General features: G+C 36.5%; 2 protein-coding genes across 4 annotated transcripts; both read left to right on the plus strand.

The window, feature by feature from the left end:
* Positions 1 to 2,827: 2,827 nt before the first annotated feature.
* Positions 2,828 to 14,140, plus strand: LOC107705536 (vacuolar protein sorting-associated protein 16 homolog). Of its 3 annotated transcripts, XM_016508844.1 has the most exons (23): positions 2,832 to 3,233; positions 3,309 to 3,369; positions 4,693 to 4,781; positions 4,873 to 4,964; positions 5,870 to 5,998; positions 6,118 to 6,262; positions 6,395 to 6,510; positions 6,774 to 6,896; positions 7,129 to 7,184; positions 7,295 to 7,479; positions 7,908 to 7,984; positions 8,319 to 8,450; positions 8,566 to 8,729; positions 8,888 to 8,996; positions 9,760 to 9,894; positions 9,981 to 10,089; positions 10,339 to 10,436; positions 11,008 to 11,112; positions 11,373 to 11,450; positions 11,559 to 11,728; positions 12,975 to 13,071; positions 13,165 to 13,268; positions 13,561 to 14,140. In XM_016508844.1, exons 2-23 carry the CDS (start codon positions 3,320 to 3,322, stop codon positions 13,703 to 13,705), a joined length of 2,508 nt encoding a protein of 835 aa, XP_016364330.1. In that variant the 5' UTR covers positions 2,832 to 3,233; positions 3,309 to 3,319; the 3' UTR covers positions 13,706 to 14,140. The 3 variants fall into 3 exon arrangements, with proteins under 3 accessions (XP_016364331.1, XP_016364330.1, XP_016364329.1); XM_016508843.1 differs by having other exon boundaries at positions 2,833 to 3,369; XM_016508845.1 differs by lacking the exons at positions 12,975 to 13,071; positions 13,165 to 13,268; positions 13,561 to 14,140 and adding an exon at positions 11,847 to 12,283 and having other exon boundaries at positions 2,828 to 3,369.
* A 156-nt stretch (positions 14,141 to 14,296) lies between these two features.
* Positions 14,297 to 19,394, plus strand: LOC107705518 (regucalcin-like). Its single transcript, XM_016508825.1, has 7 exons — positions 14,297 to 14,410; positions 16,221 to 16,386; positions 16,594 to 16,779; positions 16,982 to 17,188; positions 17,285 to 17,416; positions 18,458 to 18,612; positions 18,692 to 19,394. Exons 2-7 carry the CDS (start codon positions 16,224 to 16,226, stop codon positions 18,740 to 18,742), a joined length of 894 nt encoding a protein of 297 aa, XP_016364311.1. The 5' UTR covers positions 14,297 to 14,410; positions 16,221 to 16,223; the 3' UTR covers positions 18,743 to 19,394.
* Positions 19,395 to 19,934: the final 540 nt, after the last annotated feature.

Genomic DNA, 19,934 nt, shown 5'->3' on the forward strand with positions numbered 1-19,934 from the left:
AAAAAAAAAAAGGCTCATCCCTTGTTTTTCTAATTGAATTGAACTTGTGGTTCAATTTTTAGCTCATTTTTACAGGGCCATTTTTGGCATTTTGGCATAGTGATGGATTTTTTACACTAAAATCATGTTAACACTTATTGCCTTCTGGTTATACTGTATTGAAATCAGTGAGTTATTGAATCAGTGAGTATTTTCAATGGTTACGTTTCCATTGTAAGCACCTCACTGTAACACAGATTTTTGCTTAAAAAAAAGAGCAACTGAGTAAAAAATTATAACTGGCAGTCAAATTTTAACTGGAAGGTAATCAACATTATTCCACAAATGCTGTCAATTGAGCTTTACTATATTGAACCTGGAATCTTTCTTTCAGGTTTGCCCCTTAGACATTGAAGGAAAAGCTTTGTACTATAGAGGAAGATTGGGGTTATTTTTAAAGAAAGCACCACTCCATCAAAAGAAAGGCCCATGTCAGTTGACATTTAAAAAACAGGCACTTTGCACAAGTCTCTCTCTTTCTGGCTGTAAGTGTGTGAGTGACAATGGGCGCTGTGTGGGCGCTGATAGACGGTCTGGTTTTTCCTCTTCATCAGCCTGATCAGAAAGATGGCAGCCACCTCAGAAGCCCCGGAGCTGCCACGAAACATCTACTGCACCAGTACTGGAGCGAGTCACAGGCCTGGCAGCCTCCCTATGTGCTCAACTCACACTGTAAACACTGCTCAGGTGCACTGATGATTGTTTCAACTTCTCCAGGTTATATCAATACTGGAAAGATTGCTTGCAAAGATGTTTATACGATTCAAGGTGAATTAGAAAAAAGTCAGCTGAAATATCATTTTAGCCAAAACAATCTCTTGCACCAAGTCTGCATTTATTTGACTAAACATACAGTAAAAACAGTAATATTGTGAAATATTACTTTCAGTTTAAAATAACTATTTTCTATTTTAATATATTTTAAAGTTTTGTATATTTCTAGATGGCGACACTAAAATTTCAGCAGCCATTACGCCAGTCTTTAGTGTCACATGATCCTTCAGAAATCATCCTAATATGCTGATTTGCTCAAGACATATTTCTCAATATTATCAATGTTGAAAACATTTGTGCTTTTTTTTTTTTTTTTAGTGGACGCTGCCTGCTACTTTTTCAGGACTATTTGATGAATAGAAAATTCAAAAGAACTGCATTTATTTGAATTTATTAGAAATTTTTATTTATTATTTATTTATTTATTTTAGCATTTGATGTATCCTTTTTAAAAAAAAGGGGGGGGGGTTACTGACCCCAAACTTTTGAACAGTAATACACACTTTCTAAAGTCAATTTTATTAGGAGCTGATATTATTCTTCTGAATAACCATAATTATGTAGGGGCAACTTGGCATGTGCTTTTTTTTTTTTTTTAGGGGACGCTGCCTGCTACTTTTTCAGGACTATTTGATGAATAGAAAATTCAAAAGAACTGCATTTATTTGAATTTATTAGAAATTTTTATTTATTATTTATTTATTTATTTTAGCATTTGATGTATCCTTTTTAAAAAAAGGGGGGGGGGGTTACTGACCCCAAACTTTTGAACAGTAATACACACTTTCTAAAGTCAATTTTATTAGGAGCTGATATTATTCTTCTGAATAACCATAATTATGTAGGGGCAACTTGGCATGTTCTGCATTGTTAACATAAATAATGACATAATTTATTTATTTATTCTTACTCTCTAGCTAGAGTGAAAAATACATTAATTTTCCTCACCAGACCCAGTCCTCCTCCTCTTCTTTTGTCACGTCTTCTTCCATTATTACTACTTTTGTAATGTGGCTAATTTTAAAGAATGACACAGATTTCCCACACATAATTATATCCTAGAATTAACAAGTTAGGCTACACTGTAAAAAATGATTGTGATTTTAACAGTAAAAGACTGTAAAAATACTACAGTAAAAACCTGTTAACTGGTTAACAGTAAGTTTCCATACTATGTACGGTGAATAAATGTAACTACATTTAATGTGATTTTACAGTGAAATACTGTTAAAAATACGGTTTTTGGAAGTGAAAAAGAAAAAGTCATTGTATAATTTACAGAGAAAAACTGTAAATTGACACTCCCAGAATTCCCTGCATGACACTTCATAGTTGATGTTTTTACAGATTTTTTTTTACAGTGTATGCCTACTAAATAAAATTCAAAAATGTACCGCAAAAAAAATTTTTCATTAATTAAATTATACATAATATAAATTAGACTTATATGTATCATTGTTAATAAAACGTTTTATCCTTCAGCTAATTGTCTATTTGTTTTGTGTTCTTTGATAAAAAGATGACTCCAGTCTTCTCATCTGATTGACAGTTAAATAATAAACCCCCAACTCCACAAGACAAAAGTATAATAGCAGGACTGCTTTTATAATATTAACAATGGTGCGATTTTGAGATGCTCAACAGCAGCATGTTATCTCCCACCACAAAAAGTCCTAATGATGACAGCCTGCTACATTCTAGCTGAGTGAGGTTGCATTTCAAAGAGATCCAGACAATACAAAGACAAGAGGACAATAGCTAAGCCCAGACTGAATCCTGATGTTATGTACGTGTCCGCCTTCCTTTTAAACGCCAACACACCTGCGCCATTCTTCTGTCCATTCCTGGATGAAGCGACACAACAGGTGTCCATATCAGGTGCGCTGCAGCTGTGCATAGATGCCACGTGTGGGACAGCAGCGACCCCATGTGGTGATTCATTATTCATTGTGCGGCAAATTGCTGGTGGAGAAAGTGTTGCCCAACCTCCGGGGACTCGTGGGACTTCGAGCTCTTTCTAATCACTAAACTGACCTACAAATCGAGTACTCTAGAAACGCCTTATCCTTGTAACCTCAAACGACTTTAACCAGCGCTGAAAAGTAACATATACCACGTGAATGAGCAGTCTACGACGTGCTTCAGCAGCAAAATGGACAATAACGTGCAAAGAAATAACTACACATAGTCACTTAATTGAAAATACAACATTTAAAAAGGAAAATTATTATTTATTATCGTGCTTGAACGATTAGAAACAGCAGTCTTTGAAGTTTTGTAGTATTATTGTTGTACCACTGCCAAAACACTAGTAGGCGCCAAACACAGGCGCTGGTCTCCGATCAACACCATCATAGAGTCAGAAGAAGATTATAGGAAGAGATGGGCGAGGAAGAATGAAATAAACAGCACAATAAAAATTATTAATCATAAAATAATGCAGCGCTAATTGGGACAATTGTCAAAAACTTAAACACTTCCCATCGTTTCATCAGGAGAGGAGGACATGGCGTTTGTCACAGCGAACTGGAACCCTCTGGGCGATGCTTTTTACAGGTAAATAACAGAACAGCTTAATCATTCTATTATTAAATGTGCAGAATATGAGAGTATGAAATCATCATCCTGCACATACGCACTCGTTTAGGTACAGAGAATGTGTAGCTTTTAAACTGGGTGTTTGTTTTGAGTACAGTAGCCTCTGGTGTCATGTGACAGCTGTCATGAGAAGCAGTGAATCAGTTAACAAGCAGCACAACTGTTTCTTTCCCGTATAGAAGTAGGGTGGATTTAATTGTAACTCTGACTGAATTAACTATGGTATACTAGAAAAGTTCATAATACTGTAAATCTATTTGTACAATCATTTTTCTTACAACTAGTTTCTAAATGTGTTTAGGCTACAGCTCTCCACAAATGCCGTAGTTTGCTTTATATAAACTATAATCACATAAATATACATCAATACAAGAAAATTAAGCCAAACCACTGCAGAAAAAAAATATGCTTCGTTTGTGCAAATTATCTGCACGCATATATAATAAACGTTTTTAAAAACATTTTCAGTTATAGGTTTGAATATGTTTTCGTTATGTATGTACACAAGTATGAATTTGCGGTGTTTTTTTTCAACATACATGAACCACAGCTCAAACATGTTTTATGAAAGATCTTACATAATTATTTGTTTATATAGTAGCTTATTTACTTACTAATTTATTACACAATGTATGTGAACATAACAGTTTGAAAAAAAAAAGTTCTTTATATAACATTTATTTTATAACAACTTGTTTTGGGGAAATTTGTATTACAATACATTTATTTTGATAATGAAAGTATTAACTTGTTTCATAGGAAATGGAATATTGTACACTACCCGGTTTATTGGTGGAAGTCCTGATGTTTCCATTCAAGGATATTAGGAAGAAAATTGTCTGACGTTTTCCAGAAACATTTCTTTATAAGGAGCAACGTGAAAATATAATCACATTATTTGATAATTACAAAACAATATACCTGCTGCTCCACTTTTTAAATGTTTTTGTCATGTTATGTCAGCCAATTTTAAAAACCAAGAATGTTGCCACATTGCCATACCCTAAACATATCCTTAAAAACAGCAAGATGTCCATTTTAAAGTACATTTAGACTTAAAACTGTGGCATGTAAGATCTGAGAAATTCGCTAAAAACAAATGTCCTCTATGGAGTACAAAACAGAATTGCTGGGTCCAGTGAGGAAAGCATAGGTTATGCTTCTCTAGGGTATTAAGGAATTAACCTGGCTTTTACAGTATGCTGTACAGCAGAGCAGTCATACCAGGAATTATTATGCTTGTACCAACTTTCTAATCCCCGTTCTTTGTTCCTGAAACAGAAAGATTGAATTGTATGAGATGGGCTGGAATCTGAAAGATGGTCTGAGAGACTGTCTGGTTGCTGCAGCTCCATATGGGGGTCCCATCGGTGAGTTTTGTTTCATAACGTTGTTGTGTAAGATTGTATCAGAGTACAGTTTTGTGGAGTTCAAAGACGATGATACTTCTTTCTCTATCAGCTCTCCTAAAGGCACATAACCGACGCTCTCCCAGTGCCAGACCTCAGTTAGAGATCTTCTCTTCCTCAGGACTGCCTCTGGCCAGCTTTCCAGTAAGAACACACAGATGCACAGCAGGGCTGCCCGATTAATCAAAATAAATTAGAAATTTCGATATGGCTTAGTGCGATTATCAAATCACAAAGGCCATTTAATTGAATGAATATGCGTGGCACTGTGTTCTTATATGTTAGTTGCTCGTGATCCGGCGGCATTTGCGGTGTGTTAGAGTAGCTTGGTTTGCAGTAAATGCTGCTCCACATTAACTCATCTATGCATCTGTTGTATAGAGTTTGGGTTGCTTATAACATGCATTTGGAAACGCAAAATGCACCAACCATCCTCCCGTACTTGTACTGAGAAGCGCTTATGAACAGAAGAGACGCTCTGTAAGCTTCATGCATTTTTTTTTTTTGTCAAAATAAAAGTTAGATGATTTAACAAAAAAAAGATGTATATATTAAGACAGACATAAAAATTGGCATTGTAATTTTACACTTGTACTGTGAAATAAAATTGTTTTACAATTTCTTTTTTATTTTACAGTGAAGTTACAATAGTAATATTTCTTATTTTGTTTTTGCTTAGCAATTTTTATATTTAAATTTTATAATTATATTAATATATATATATAATTATAATTATTAATTATATAATAATAAATAGTTATAATTATTATTATTATATAATACTTTTTTGTACTCACTTTTTTGATGTTGTATCGATATATAAATAAACATGCACATTTTGGCAAAACAAACCTATACAACAAAGTACAACAAACCTGGATTTTTTTTTTTTTATAACATCATAAATTGCCATTTTTATAACAATTAGATTTTGTCTCAAAATCGTGCAGCTCTAGAATTGACTATTAGTTATTAAATAATGCTGTTCTTTTGGAATACTTTTGTGAACAAAAATGCTGTATAGTGACCTCTCTCTTTGTCTGCTTCAGTGGAAGAGTGGAGTGGTGAAGCAACTGGGTTGGACGGTGTCTGATGACCTACTGTGTGTTCAGGAGGATGGCACTTTGCTTGTCTACGATCTCTTGGGTGGCTTCAAGAGACACTTCAGCATGGGCAATGTGAGAATGCACATGGTTTTGAAAGGATGCATCTGTGATTCTATAGCCTACTTTCAAAGCATTGCTTCTTTAAATCAGTATTGATTTGTAGCTAAAACATAGCATTAATTCTTTCACAGGAAGTTTCTCAAAGTCAGGTGCTGGAGACCAAGATTTTCCATTCGCCGTATGGGACAGGTGTTGCCATATTGACAGGTGCCTTGCGATTCACTTTGGCCACAAACATTGATGACATAAAATTGAGGCGGTTACCTGAGGTTCCAGGTAAAATATGCATTTTTTGTGGTGTTATAAGAATACATAATTCCACAGTATTCTGAAAGATAAACTGTAAGTGAGATGCATTTATTAAGGTTTGATGTTTCTAACCCTAAATGGTCATTTTTTTAATTTCAGGTCTACAGGGGGCGCCCTCATGCTGGGCAGTCCTGACTCAGGACAGGCAAAGTAAAGTGCTGGTGGCCAATGGATCTCATCTGTTCGTCTTAGACAATACAGCTTGCACACCTGTGGTAAAGACCACTCACACAGACTCAAACTACACAGATATTCAGATATTTTCAGTGTTTTATTACCTCATAAAAGTTACCAGTCTTTTTTCCCCAAATCCAAACAATGTGTATTTTGAAACTCATGATGATGACAGACCTAGCAATCAAAAAAGTGTATAAACAGACAATGTGGATAAGAAAGCACCTGCTAAATAATGATTGTGTGTGTGTGTGTGTGTGTGTGTGTGCGTTTTTGTGACAAATGAGGACATCAATTTGTACAGACTCCCCCAGGTCTCTCTCCACAAGCGTCCAGTATAGTTCACATGTGTGTCTCATTCAGTTATAAGTATCTGGCGCTCCTCACTGACTCTGGCCATGTGTGGATGGGCACGTCGAACCTAAAGGTAAGTGAAAACCAGCAATATCACTTTGTATTTTATTAACCTGTTTATTCTGGTTACAATTGTAGAAACTTGCTGTAAGTGGTCTAAGCGATTGTTTTTCCATCAGTTCATTATTCTCTCCACTTTAATTGATTAGTTAACTAGTTCATTAATTGCTCTGTCTTAAGCCTTAATTACAGCCTTAATACTTTTGCACAACAAAGCAGCATCAGGTGAATGTTTTCTGGTGCAGGAGAAACTCAGTGAGGTGGACACCAAAATCAAAGCTCCCACGAAACAGATGGCCTGGTATGACACCATTTTACAGTTTGCATGATTTATGTATATTTGGTGTATGCTGTATTTTCACTGACATTTAGTTTTAAGGATAAGTTTGTATTATTATTTTTTTCTTGCAGGTGTCGCAGGCCCAAGAGTCAGCAGCCATCGGCTGTGGTAATGTGGGATGGGCTCCTCCTAGTGGTGGGAGAGTGTAAAGAAACAATTCAGTACCATCTGGACGATGACTCAATTCTGGTGCCAGAACTGGACGGGGTCCGGATCATCAGTGGAACACACCATGAGCTGCTGCAAGAGGTCCCAGGTTAGAAAATTCTACACTACCATTCAAAAGTGTGGGGTCCATTCGATTTTTTTATGTTTTTGACAGTATTAAAATGTAATTTATTTCTGTGATGCCAGTGCCACACATTTCTTATTACTATCAATGTTGAAAGCAGTTGTGCTGGTGAATATTTTTGTGAAAACTGTGATGCACTTTTTCAGGATTCATAGAAAGTTCAAATAAACAGCATTTATTTGAAATGAAAATCTTTTTGTAGCATTATAAAGATCTTTATTGTTACTTTTGATTGAATGCATCCTTGCTGAATAAAAGGATTAATTTTGTTCAAGAGCAAAAACCAAATCTTACTGACCCCGAACATTTGAATGGTAATGTATATAGAATGCTGCCAGTTTCTACATCCGTCAAGCCCACAAGTGATTTGATTTTCCCATGATGCTCTGCAGGTGCATGCGAGGAGATCTTTAAAATTGCCTCAATGGCTCCTGGAGCACTACTGCTAGAGGCACATAAAGAATATGAGGTAAGACACATTTACTGTGTCGGATACACGTTATTAAAACTTGACATGTATTAAAACTTGAAATGTAATACATAAAAATGACCACAGATCTACAATTACAGCTATTGTTGAAAATTGCATACTTTACTATATGTTTGAATGTATGCTTATACTGTATGAGGTTCTTTCTTCTGTTGTACACAAAAGAAGATATTTTGAAGTATGTGGGTAACCAAACAGTTGCCATTGACTTCCATAGTATTTTTTTCTCATTTTTGGGTGAACTATGCCCTTAAGTGCTAATTATGACAGGTTTATTATGTCTGATTGCTTTTGTGTGTGAAAATATTTGCAGAAAGAGAGTCAGAAGGCAGATGAGTATCTGAGAGAAATTAAAGAGCAGAGTCTACTGAGCGAGGCTGTGAGGCAGTGTGTGGAGGCCGCCGGACATGAACATGAACCTGAGACACAGAAAACACTCTTGAGGGTGAGCCACACAGGCTGAATGTTGCAGGAAGAGAGACATTTCATTTACAGAAGGAATGAAAATAAACATGGGTTTATACAGTATATTCTTTCTCTCTCGATTGTTCTCTCTGCAGGCGGCCTCATTTGGGAAGTGCTTTTTGAGTAATTTTCCTCCAGAGCAGTTTGTCGGCATGTGTAGAGACCTGCGGGTGTTGAATGCAGTCCGAGACTATACCGTCGGCATTCCACTTTCCCACACTCAGTTCAAACAGATGACCATACAAGTGCTCATCGACAGGTGCGACCATAAGAGGGTATAATTTTGTGCACAACATTTGTCTGTATGCATTGCAGAAAATATTTTTTTGATCACTTCCTTTGAAATGTTTAAAGTTTTATACTGAATGTGACAAAGCAGATTGTTCATCTTAATCTATGGCACTTTCTCTGTTTCAGACTGGTGTATCGTAAACTCTATCCACTGGCTATTGAGGTTTGCCGCTATTTAAAGACTCCAGAATATCAGGGAGTGAGCCGAGTACTCAAACACTGGGCCTGCTACAAGGTGTGTGTGTGTGTGTGTGTGTGTGTACTTATTTACTACACTTGTAAGGTTAAAATGTCTAAAAATATGAATGTTGTAAAACATTTAAAAAACCAGTTGTGATGTTTACATTTATAAAAAAAACTATAAAATATATAGTTATATTCCAATATTTTGTATTTTGTATTGTTTTTACAACTTTTATTCAACAAAGTTGCATTAAATTTATCAAAATTGACATTTAAGACTTTTACACTTTCAAAAGATTTCTATTTTGGATGAATATTGTTCTTTTGAACATTCTATTCAAAGTTCCACTTTGCCATGGCAGAAATAAATTAAATTTTAAAACGGTAAACTAGAAAAAAAAAATTTACGTTTTAATAATATTTAACTAGATTACTGTTTTTACTGTATTTTTTTTATCAAATAAATCCCGCCTTGGTAAGCTTCTTTCAAAAACTTTTTGAACTTATGACTTTTATAGTACTTTTATGGTGTTTTGGTGTCCCTTTTTGAAGTCCCCATTTATTTTAAAAGTTGAATTTTTCCATTCATTATTAGATTTATGAAATCACAGACATCAAGGGTTTACTGATGTTGTTTACAGAATCAGAGCACACTGGCAAGTGCAAATGTGTTTCATTGCATTTGCTAAACCTTGTGAAGATGTATGATGTCTCGTTCAGTCTGAGAGGTTCGGATGTAGCATAACAAAGCTTATGAGTGAAGTGCCCATCAGTGAACCCCGATAAAAGATTTTCCTTTGTGCGTGCTTTTGTAGGTCCAGCAGAAAGAAGAATCAGATGAAGTCATAGCAAAAGCTGTGAGTGTGAAGCTTGCTGACGCTGCTGGAATCTCCTATTCTGAAATCGCCACTAAAGCATATGAGAGTGGACGCACAGAGCTCGCCATTAAGGTACACACAGACTATGTTCTAATAAAAACTAGGGGCTGCTGATATTATGGGTTGTCAGTCAGTTTGTGTTGGTCTCTCTCTTTCAGTTGTTGGAGTTTGAGCCTCGCTCTGGTGAGCAGGTCCCACTGCTGTTAAAAATGAAGAAAAGCCCTCTGGCTTTAAGTAAAGCCATTGAGAGTGGAGACACAGACCTCGGTACACACACATTCACATACAGGTTTCAAAACCTCATGAGCAGCCTACCAAGCCATCATTTTATGTAGATACACTACTGTAATGTATTCCTGTGATGCAAAGCTGAATTTTCAGCTTCATTACTCCAGTCTTCAGTGTCTCATGATCCTTCAGAAATCATTCTAATATGCTGATTTGGTGCTCAAGAAACATTTAATAGTATCCCGAATCACTGGAGATGGTTTACCTGCATGCCTTCTTGTATGCTAGTGTACACGGTGGTCATGTACCTGAAGAATGAGCTGAACAGAGGAGACTTCTTCATGATGTTGAGGAACCAACCCGTGGCTCTGAGCCTCTACAAACAGGTACACACATCTGCACACACCTGCTTCCCGAAAACACACACACCCTGCTGCTGCAGACCTGAGAACCACAGGCATTATTTATGATAAGACCATGTGACAAATGGCCACAATGAAATCTCATTGGTCCAAACCCCTCTGCTCATATCTGTACATCAAATCTGTTCTGACTGGCTATGATTTTGTTACTGTATTTACAGAAAAATTACCGCTGCCTAGTTAGGACAGTTGTTCACCAAAGCAATTCACGTCAGCTCCATAGCCTCAGTGTTGTTATCATTAAATATAGTAAAACTAAAAGTACTGAAAGTCCTTTTAATAATTCAAATAAAGCTGAAATAAAATAAAATATAAATGTAATAACTTAAATGAAAATTAGAAATGCAGCCTTGGAAACTTGTTGAAATAAATATGTTGAAGTTCTAAAACTTACTAAAACTACAAATGAAATAAAAAATAAATTAGCGCTAAATATAAATATTTTTAAAAGACATACACATAACAAATCTACTAAAACTTTATAATAAAAATGAAACCTGTTCACATTGTTTATTTTGTGTGTGTGTGTGTGTAGTTCTGTAAGCATCAGGAGCAGGATACACTAAAAGATCTTTTCAATCAAGATGATGATCATGAAGAACTTGGCAATTTCTATGTAAAGGCCAGCTATAAAGAGCAGGTTGGTGTTTACAGTTCTTTCTTCTTCATTTTTCTTCTCACTTCCATGATTTGAATAACAGAAGTGCTATAAAGGTTCAACAAATTATGGTGGCTCCATTTCCACCAATGGCTGGGGTTTGAAGGCATGACTTCTTTGCCTTCCACCTTAATTTCTTAGTACTCTTCTGTTATTTTTAGTAACATGATTTTGCTAGTTGCTTTGGTAAGAATGCATCTACTTAGAAAATAAATGTAAAGTGCATGTGTGTGCAATTACAGAGACTGGAAGCTCGGATTGGTCATTTACAAAGTGCTGTGGACGAGTACTACAAAGCCAAGAATGAATTTTCTGCCAAGGTGAAGACCTCAGACTCTTTTGTTACAGGCAGATTAGCAGCCTGGGTCAGAGTTCACTGCACATCTGTGAATGATCTAAAGGAATTCTTGTTTTTTCGCCTCTCTCAGACAACAGAAGATGAAATGCGTCTGCTGCGGTTTCAGAGGAAGCTAGAGGAAGAGAAGGGTGAGCAGCTCGTGGGATTCTCCCTTCATGACACTATGACCACACTGCTGTCTGTGGGACTACACAAACACGCCGAACAACTTTACAAAGACTTCAGAGTGCCCGACAAGAGGTGTGCCTTCTATTTATAGTTTTACCCACATGATTTATACTTTCTTTTTCTTTGTCTTTGTTTGGTTTTAATGAAAGAATATACCTTGAGCAACATTTAATTCATGTCCCACTAGCAGTGTCGAGAATCACAAGAACATTCTCGGAGCTTCAGTGGTGACTCTGAGCTAATAAACCAGAGTGTGGCTAAGTGCTTTATCCTGCTGAAAGAGGCCACTGCCATCAAGGAACACCATTGCCTTGAAGGGTTGTATGTGGTCTGCAACAATCTTTAAGTAGGTGGTACGTATCCAAGTAATGTCCACATGAATGCAGGACTCAAGGCCTTCTTCCCATAGTACATCCTGCTGCCATCTCTTCCCCAGGTAAAAGACACGTGCGCACGTGGCCATCCAACTGATCTTAAAGAAAATGTGATTCATCAGACCAGGCAAACTTCTTTCATTGCTCCATGGTCCAATTCTGAAATTCACATGCCCACTGTAGGTGCAGATTACAGGGGGGTAAAAATGACTTTAGAAAGATGGCAGCATCAATAATATATTAATACTTCCTGAGTTAGAGGCACTCAAACTTTGGAAAAAGAATATTTATGGCACTCAGACAGGTATGTTTCTACGCAATTATTTTGATATAGGGAAACAAGATACATTCATATTAATACTTCCTGAGTTAGAGGCACTCAAACTTTGGAAAAAGAATATTTATGGCACTCAGACAAGGTATGTTCTACGCAATTATTTTGATATAGGGAAACAAGATACATTATTTTAGTTTCAACGTCAGACCTTCCTCTTTAAAAGAAAAAAAGAATCAGCTGAATGCAAAGTGATTCAAAAAGTGGTTTTTGACCACTGAAAATGTGTACAATTCAACAATTTACTCCTGGAGCCATATTGAGATTCCAATATTGCTGGAATGGAACCATATAGAGCCTTAAAAATGAAGATACCAAAAGGAAAGTTTGTTAACACCCAAAGTTAACACAACCCCCCCGACACACATCACTATACATATTTGTTTATCTTTCTTCAGAAAAAATATTGGCAAAATCAAAAATTGGGGAAGTTTCTGAAATTTGGTTGATTTGACACTGAATGACCCAGTCAAGTGGTTTTAATGTAGTGGCTGATATGTGTATAGGGTATGTCTCTAAATAAAGATTAATATAATGTGAATGGTGGCCCGAGATGCTAGAAAATGAATGGATGGATAATGTCATGAGTGAAGGTGTTTCTCATTATCAGGTTCTGGTGGCTGAGGTTGAAGGCTCTGGCTGAGAAGGAGGATTGGGAAGAGCTGGAGAAATTTTCCAAAAGCAAAAAGTCCCCTATTGGATATCTGGTAACTGATGTCCTGATGATCTGAATTATTGTTGTGAATTATTCTTAGAATTATTGTTGCGAATTATTTATAATCGTCTTTCTCTGATTACAGCCGTTTGTTGAGGTGTGCATTAAACACCATAACAAATATGAAGCCAGGAAATATGTGTCAAAAGTCACACTGGAGCAGAAGGTGAAAGCTCACCTTGCTGTGGGGTAAGAGCTTGTTCCAAAAAGTACACGTGACACTAAAGACCGCAGTAACGGCTGCTGAAAATTCAGCTTTGCCATCACAGGAATAAACTGCATTTTAAAATACATTCAAATAGAAAAGTGTAATAATATTTGACAGTTTTGCTGTTTTTACTATATTTTTGATTGAATAAATGCAGCCTTGGAGAGCATAAGAGACTTTTTCTTTCTGACCCCAAATTTTTGAACAGAAGTAAACATTACTGTTCATGATTAAGACAAAGAACCACAGTAAATATGATTGTCTCTCACACAGGGATGTGGAAGGTGCCGCAGAGGCTGCTATCGAGAGGCGTAATGAATCAGAGATCGGTACTGTTCTGTCACGCTGTTCAGCCACCACTGATCATCTTCTGGTGGAACGCCTCAACCGTGCTAAAGCAACTGTTGCCAAAAAGTGAGCCTGTTCACTTCTGCCCCGCTTAGCTCAACTGCATTTGCTGCCCAACAATATGAAACCTCTGTGTGCCAATTCTCCTGCACAAAGCAGCTCGCAGGAGAAATAGTTTTTGGCTGTGTAAGTGTCTCCTGATGTAATGGAACATTTTCATGAAAATTCTGCACAGTGAAGGAAAATTATTGGGTGGAGAAAAAGGCGGACAGCAAGAAAAATGGCATGTCAGCTTTTTGTGTTTTTCCTGTCTCTGTCGGACAGCTAGAAGCGGTTCCCATCTTGCACTTCACTGTAAACCATAAAAACCTTTGTACCTATAGTTGCATTATGAACCATTGTGTGTTTGATTTAGAATCATACTGCCTTTGATCATATGCCTGTTCTGTAAAGATTATCTGCCTTTATGAACAAAACATTTGTTATTTTAATTAAACCATGATTGGATACCAAAACGTGTTGAATGCAATTTGTGCACACTATTGTTTTTTTGTCTATGATGTTTTTTACCACAATCAAACTTTTCTTTCATGACTAAGCATTAATTGATTGAGGTCAAACTCCTCTCTCCTGCACTTTTGTCCAAATTTTTGGGTGTATTTAAACGTGTGACCGCAGAGGGGGCTCTGTCACATTTACAGAAGGGAACTTTGCAGAGTGGGTGACTTTTGCAAGAACAGCGACCAGAGAGGAAAAGGGGATATAAGTTAAAAAGGTACGACGACACAAAAGTCTTGGTTTGCAGGAAATATGATGTCCAACAAACGCTGTTTTCACAACGCTGCATGACTTTATATCACGTGATTTTGTAGTTCAGTCTTTCCAGAATACCGAGCACAACATGTGCAGTTTGTTTTGTTTGTGTAACTTTGTGTTGTCTAGAAAATGAAACGTTGTAACGGCGTCTGCCTTACAAATCGTTATGTTCACAGTCGTGGTTTGTTTTAAAACCAGTATAGAATCGATTTGTGCTAATGAATTTTCAGTGCATTTCTAATGACAGGTGTGTCGTTTGTAAACACCAGCGTGATACACAACGACAAATTGTGATTGAGCGATGACTCATCATACAGCTTTTTGGTTTGTACTTTCCTTAAGAGATATTTCAACCAAAAATGAAAATTCTGTCATTAATTACTCACCCTCATGTCGTTCCAAACCTTTGTTCATCTTCGGAACACAAATTAAGATATCTTTGAAGATATCCTGCATAGACAGCAACGCAACTGAAACGTTCAAGGCCCGGGAAAGGTAGTAAGGACATCGTTAAAATAGTCTGTGTGGCATCAGTGGTTCAACCATAATGTTATGAAGCTACAAGAATACTTTTTGTGCGCAAAGAAAACAAAAATAACAACTTTATTCAACAATTTCTTCTGTTACGTGTCAGTCTCCGCCGTGTGCTCCGGAGAGTAGGGTACCACAATGCCAACAAATGCCTATGTAATTTTCTACCTCAGAAAAAAAAGAGGTTTCTGATTACTGAATTTACAACGATGAATATGAAACTATAACAAGTATTATACTATAACGATTACAACAAGTATAATCAAGAGATTAATAATATATGCCTCATTTTCCAAATTCTTATTACAGTTCAAAAAACCAAATATTACATATTGTAAAAGAAAATTGCACAACAATTTATAAATCTAGAAACCTCCCACCATGTCGTCAGTGAGATGATTACGGTTATGATTATAAAATACAGCAACAATGTATAATAGAGTCCTGTTACACATTCATTCATAGCTCATGAATGAATTTATTAAGTTTCTGATGAGCCATATTAAAAGTATTTTTATAATATCCAATGATCACAATATAACATTAAATAGTAATAGTATGGCACTATCGGTCTCAGGGCAGCATGTTTGTCTCAACCAATGGCGTGAGTTTAATGCGGGACTAAATTTTTGCTCGACCAATGGCAGACGGGGGCGGTGTTCTGGGGAAACCTGTTTGACAACAGGCCAGTTGCCTAAACAGTCACCACGTTAAGACTGTGTCTTAAGAACTAGTTTGACTAACTAGCAGTTAACCAAGTGGTTAACAGTCTGTCTTTTCAGATTCTAATTAGGTCAATCTAAGTTTTTATGTAACTGACTTTAAAAAATTTTGACCAGTCTTGCAGAAAGAAAAAAAAATATTAGCCCCTGGTTTCACAGACAAGGCTTAAGCCTAGTCCCAGACTAAAATGTAAGTCTGAGCTGTTTCAACTGAAAGAAACTTGCACTGACTGATGTTAAAATATATCAGTGCCTTTGTTTTGTCTCAAGCAAGACATCAGTAATGATTTTTCTAAGGCATGTTAATAAAAATTACTTAAATGTCCTAATTGAACTATGGCCTAATCCTGGCTTAGTCTAAGCCCTGTCTGTGAAACCAGGCCTAGGAGTCTAACTTTTAAGACTAGTCTAAGCAGTTTATGCAACCGGCCACAGATCATGTTTGCATTTCGTTTCTAAGCTAAAAGTTGTTTCAGGACATCATCCAGTTACATGAACTATACTTGTGTGTTTCAGGTCATGTCGTCCATAAAAGTGGAATGTGTTATCAAACAAAAGAACCAAATCGGTGAGAGTCCAGTTTGGGAGGAGAAGGACTCCTCTTTGTTGTACGTTGATATTACGGGTAAAAGGGTCAGCCGGTGGAACTCGCTGACCAATCAAATAGACAGTATTGCCACAGGTAAGCGTACAGGAAGTTCGGTGTGGGCTGCATTTTTAGTGACTTTCAAGGAAAATGCAACCAAATGAACAGTTATTTGTCACAATAAAAGTCATTTAGTCAATATTTTGAGCTTGCATTTTATTTAAAGGTGCATTAGACATTGATTCAAGTGAAAATGGCATATATTATGATATGAATTAATTCAAATTTCTTGCCTTTGCACAGAAAAACTTGTAGGCTCTGTGGTTCCACGGCAGGCAGGTGGTTACGTCATCGCAGAGGGAACACGGTTTGCATTTGTTGACTGGGTAAAGCGTTCTGTTAAAGCTGTTGCCCATGTCAATGACAAGGAAAAACCAAACACCCGCTTCAATGATGGAAAAGTGGATCCGGCTGGCAGGTTTTTTGCAGGTACTGTGTGAGAGAAATCACATTTCATAAGCCTATTTTCACTCTGCTTATGTAAAGTATATGGAAATTGAAAACTTTTGAATGTTATCTTGGGACAGTTGTAATTCTGCATTGTAGTTTTTTATTTTATTTATTTTTTTAACACAATTTACAGAAGCTGATAATAAAATAGTCATTCGCACTTCCCCTTTACTTTGTGCAGGTACCATGGGTTTGGACATGAAGCCTGACGTGACGGATGGGGCGCTGTACAGCCTCCTTCCTGACCACTCTGTCGTCAAGCAGTTGGATCAAGTGCACCTTTCCAATGGTTTGGACTGGTCACTTGATCACCGCATCTTCTACTACATCGACAGCTTGGCATTCATGGTGGAGGCCTTTGATTATGACATCCAGACCGGAGGGCTATGTGGGTTTGTTTTGCATTGGACGTGTGGTCTTGATGTAATATTTAAGCTTGTGTGTGGTTTTGTAAAACCTATGTATTTATTTATTTGTGTTTAAGCTAACCGCAGAATGGTTTACAAGATGGAGAAAGATGAGCGCATACCAGACGGTATGTGCATAGACACAGAGGGCAAACTGTGGGTCGCCTGCTTCGATGCAGGAAGAGTGCTGCGTATCGACCCACAAACAGGTGTGTGAGTTTATAAAAGAGTAACATAGATCAGACAAAGCAATTTCATACAAAAACTAATGGTGAAATGTGAAATTTGTTGTAATGTTCAAAATTCACATTTGCGGTATGACTGTATAACTTATGTTGATCAAAATATGAATGCCTCCTTAAGCAATGTTAACCTTATTTTACTCATAAATTGACTCATTAACCACTATATTAAAAACCCATGGGAAATTCCAGAGGGAAGTCAAAAAGTCTCCACACTGTTGCTTCCATAATTGGCCATCAAACTCATGTTTATGAGAGAAACATTCTATTGAAATGTTCATATATCTGTTTCCACACAAAAAGCAAGCATCATAACTATTTTTACACTGAGAATAATAATAATAATAATGATTTGAGCACCAAATCAGCATATTAGAATGATTTCTGATGGATCACGTGACACTGAAGACTGGAGTAAAGATGCAGAAAATTCAGCTTTGACATCACGGGAATACATGACATTTTAAAATATACTAAAATAGAAAACAGTCATTTTAAATAGTAATATTTCACAATATTACTGCCTTTACCATATTTTTGATCAAATAAATGAAGACACAAGAGACTTCTTTCAAAAACAAAAAAATCTTAAATTCATAAATTAAAAAACACTAGGGAAGTCACATTTGTGTATATATATATATATATATATATACAGTGGGTACGGAAAGAAAGTATTCAGACCCCCTTAAATTTTGGGGAGAAAGGTATTTTAATAATGTAAATTTACGTTTTTCGAACCACCAAGCATGAGAGCATGTTCTAGTACACCCCCAAAACAAAATCAAGACTTTGTAAAAGAGCATAATAGGACCCCTTTAATATATTTTAGGTTTTAGGACTACAAACATCTCTATACTCACTACAGACTACTGTTACACTATCAAAAGCTGCCAAATGGCCAATGGTCAAATGAATGTAAATACAAAGTCTAATTGAAAAACAAAGAACAGGTGAACAAGTTCTTTTGACCGATCTTTTCAGTAGTTAATGAACATCCCTTCTCAGGCACACGGCTGCAGACAGTGAAACTACCAGCTGAGAAAACCACTTCCTGCTGTTTTGGAGGGAAGGACTACAGTGATCTCTACGTCACCTCAGCGTGTATCGACCTGGATGCAGATGCACTGGCCAAGCAACCTGAAGCTGGCTGCACATTTAAGGTAGACGTCTTATTTCATATCTTGCTCATGGTTGCATGACATGACCTCTGACACATTATATGCTCCATTCTTACCTCAGGTGTCTGGTTTAGGAGTGAAGGGCATCCCACCATACTCATACACTGGATGAAAACCCAGGAAAAAGTGATGATGTAAGCGTCGTGACCATTTTGCAGTCACGATACAACAGTGTTCCAATCGTGCAATCAGTGATACATATAATATTAGATACTGAAAGCTTACCTCATTTCAGATTATATCCTCATTTCAGATGATTTCCAGAATATTAGACATTAGAAGCAGTTTGTCTAGATGACTAAATGAAAGATGTAATTATATGTGAAATTTTATGCATTTTAATCCTGTATACATTAACTACACAAAGTGTGACTGCGCAAATTTTTGAAAATGATTTCAAATGATAAATTTTTGGAGATTTTTAGGTAATTATGTAATTTAGGTAACTTGTAATGTATATTAACCACAAATGTGATGTTTGGCTGTGCTGCTGAAGTGAGTCAGACAACAATGATTGTAAAGAATTATGCAATTATGATTGTGAATAAAGATTTTTTTAATTCTCTTGCAAGTCAAAATGGCACACCGTTCACTATTTTACATCCATGATCTGTATTTTAGAGTAAAACTCTATTCAGTGGGAAAATGTAGGGCAGGACTTGATTTTACTGGGAACTGATTGGATCGTAAAAAGTAGGTCCAGAATGGTGGCTGGAAGGAAGAGGCTGAAAAGAAAGAGGGATTTGTGATGTCAGCTAAAAAGTCATTTCAGACCATGCATTATGAGGGGTGAATAGGCTCGGTTTCATGTTGACTTTAAGGATACTAAGTAAACCTACAGGTTGTGGTGCAAAGGTTTTGTTTGCTGTATTTGTGAATCTTCCAGCATGAGCTGAAATAAGAAAAAAGTTTCACATTTAAATGATCTCTGGAATTCTAGACTGTTTTTTTCAAGGGTTTAAATTAGATGTTTAGGATAAATAATTCAAACAAGCTCCACCACCAAATAAATATATTTTGTGTAGTCATCATTCCTTCACTCAAACAGTGACACAAACTGTACTACATAATAAGACAAGGTTCAAAGTTTATTATAAGCCCGGAGGGCAATTTTTTGTGCAGCATAAAATTTGTAAGCATATCATACAAAACACACAAACAAAATGCAAACACAACATTCTGACATCCTACAAATTTAAAAGCCTTACAGAAGTGGGAATAAAAAATGTCTATACTGATTGCTTTTAAGTTTAGGCATACTATAACGTATACCAGAAGGAAGCATTTTAAACTCATGGAACAGT

This window comes from Sinocyclocheilus rhinocerous, unplaced genomic scaffold (genome assembly GCF_001515625.1).
Source record: "Sinocyclocheilus rhinocerous isolate Xijiao unplaced genomic scaffold, SAMN03320098_v1.1 scaffold504, whole genome shotgun sequence".
NCBI classification, from domain to species: domain Eukaryota; kingdom Metazoa; phylum Chordata; class Actinopteri; order Cypriniformes; family Cyprinidae; genus Sinocyclocheilus; species Sinocyclocheilus rhinocerous.

What these genes read in the sequence shown, in the direction of transcription:
- LOC107705536 (XM_016508844.1), top strand. Translation starts at nt 3,320, where the DNA reads ATGGCGTTTGTCACAGCGAACTGGAACCCTCTGGGCGATGCTTTTTAC. An exon ending in AACACTGGGCCTGCTACAAG is followed by an intron (nt 8,997 to 9,759) that starts GTGTGTGTGTGT and finishes GTGCTTTTGTAG; the next exon opens with GTCCAGCAGAAAGAAGAATC. An exon ending in TTCAGAGTGCCCGACAAGAG is followed by an intron (nt 11,729 to 12,974) that starts GTGTGCCTTCTA and finishes TCTCATTATCAG; the next exon opens with GTTCTGGTGGCTGAGGTTGA.
- LOC107705518 (XM_016508825.1), top strand. Translation starts at nt 16,224, where the DNA reads ATGTCGTCCATAAAAGTGGAATGTGTTATCAAACAAAAGAACCAAATC. An exon ending in CATCCAGACCGGAGGGCTAT is followed by an intron (nt 17,189 to 17,284) that starts GTGGGTTTGTTT and finishes TTTGTGTTTAAG; the next exon opens with CTAACCGCAGAATGGTTTAC. An exon ending in GCGTATCGACCCACAAACAG is followed by an intron (nt 17,417 to 18,457) that starts GTGTGTGAGTTT and finishes ATCCCTTCTCAG; the next exon opens with GCACACGGCTGCAGACAGTG.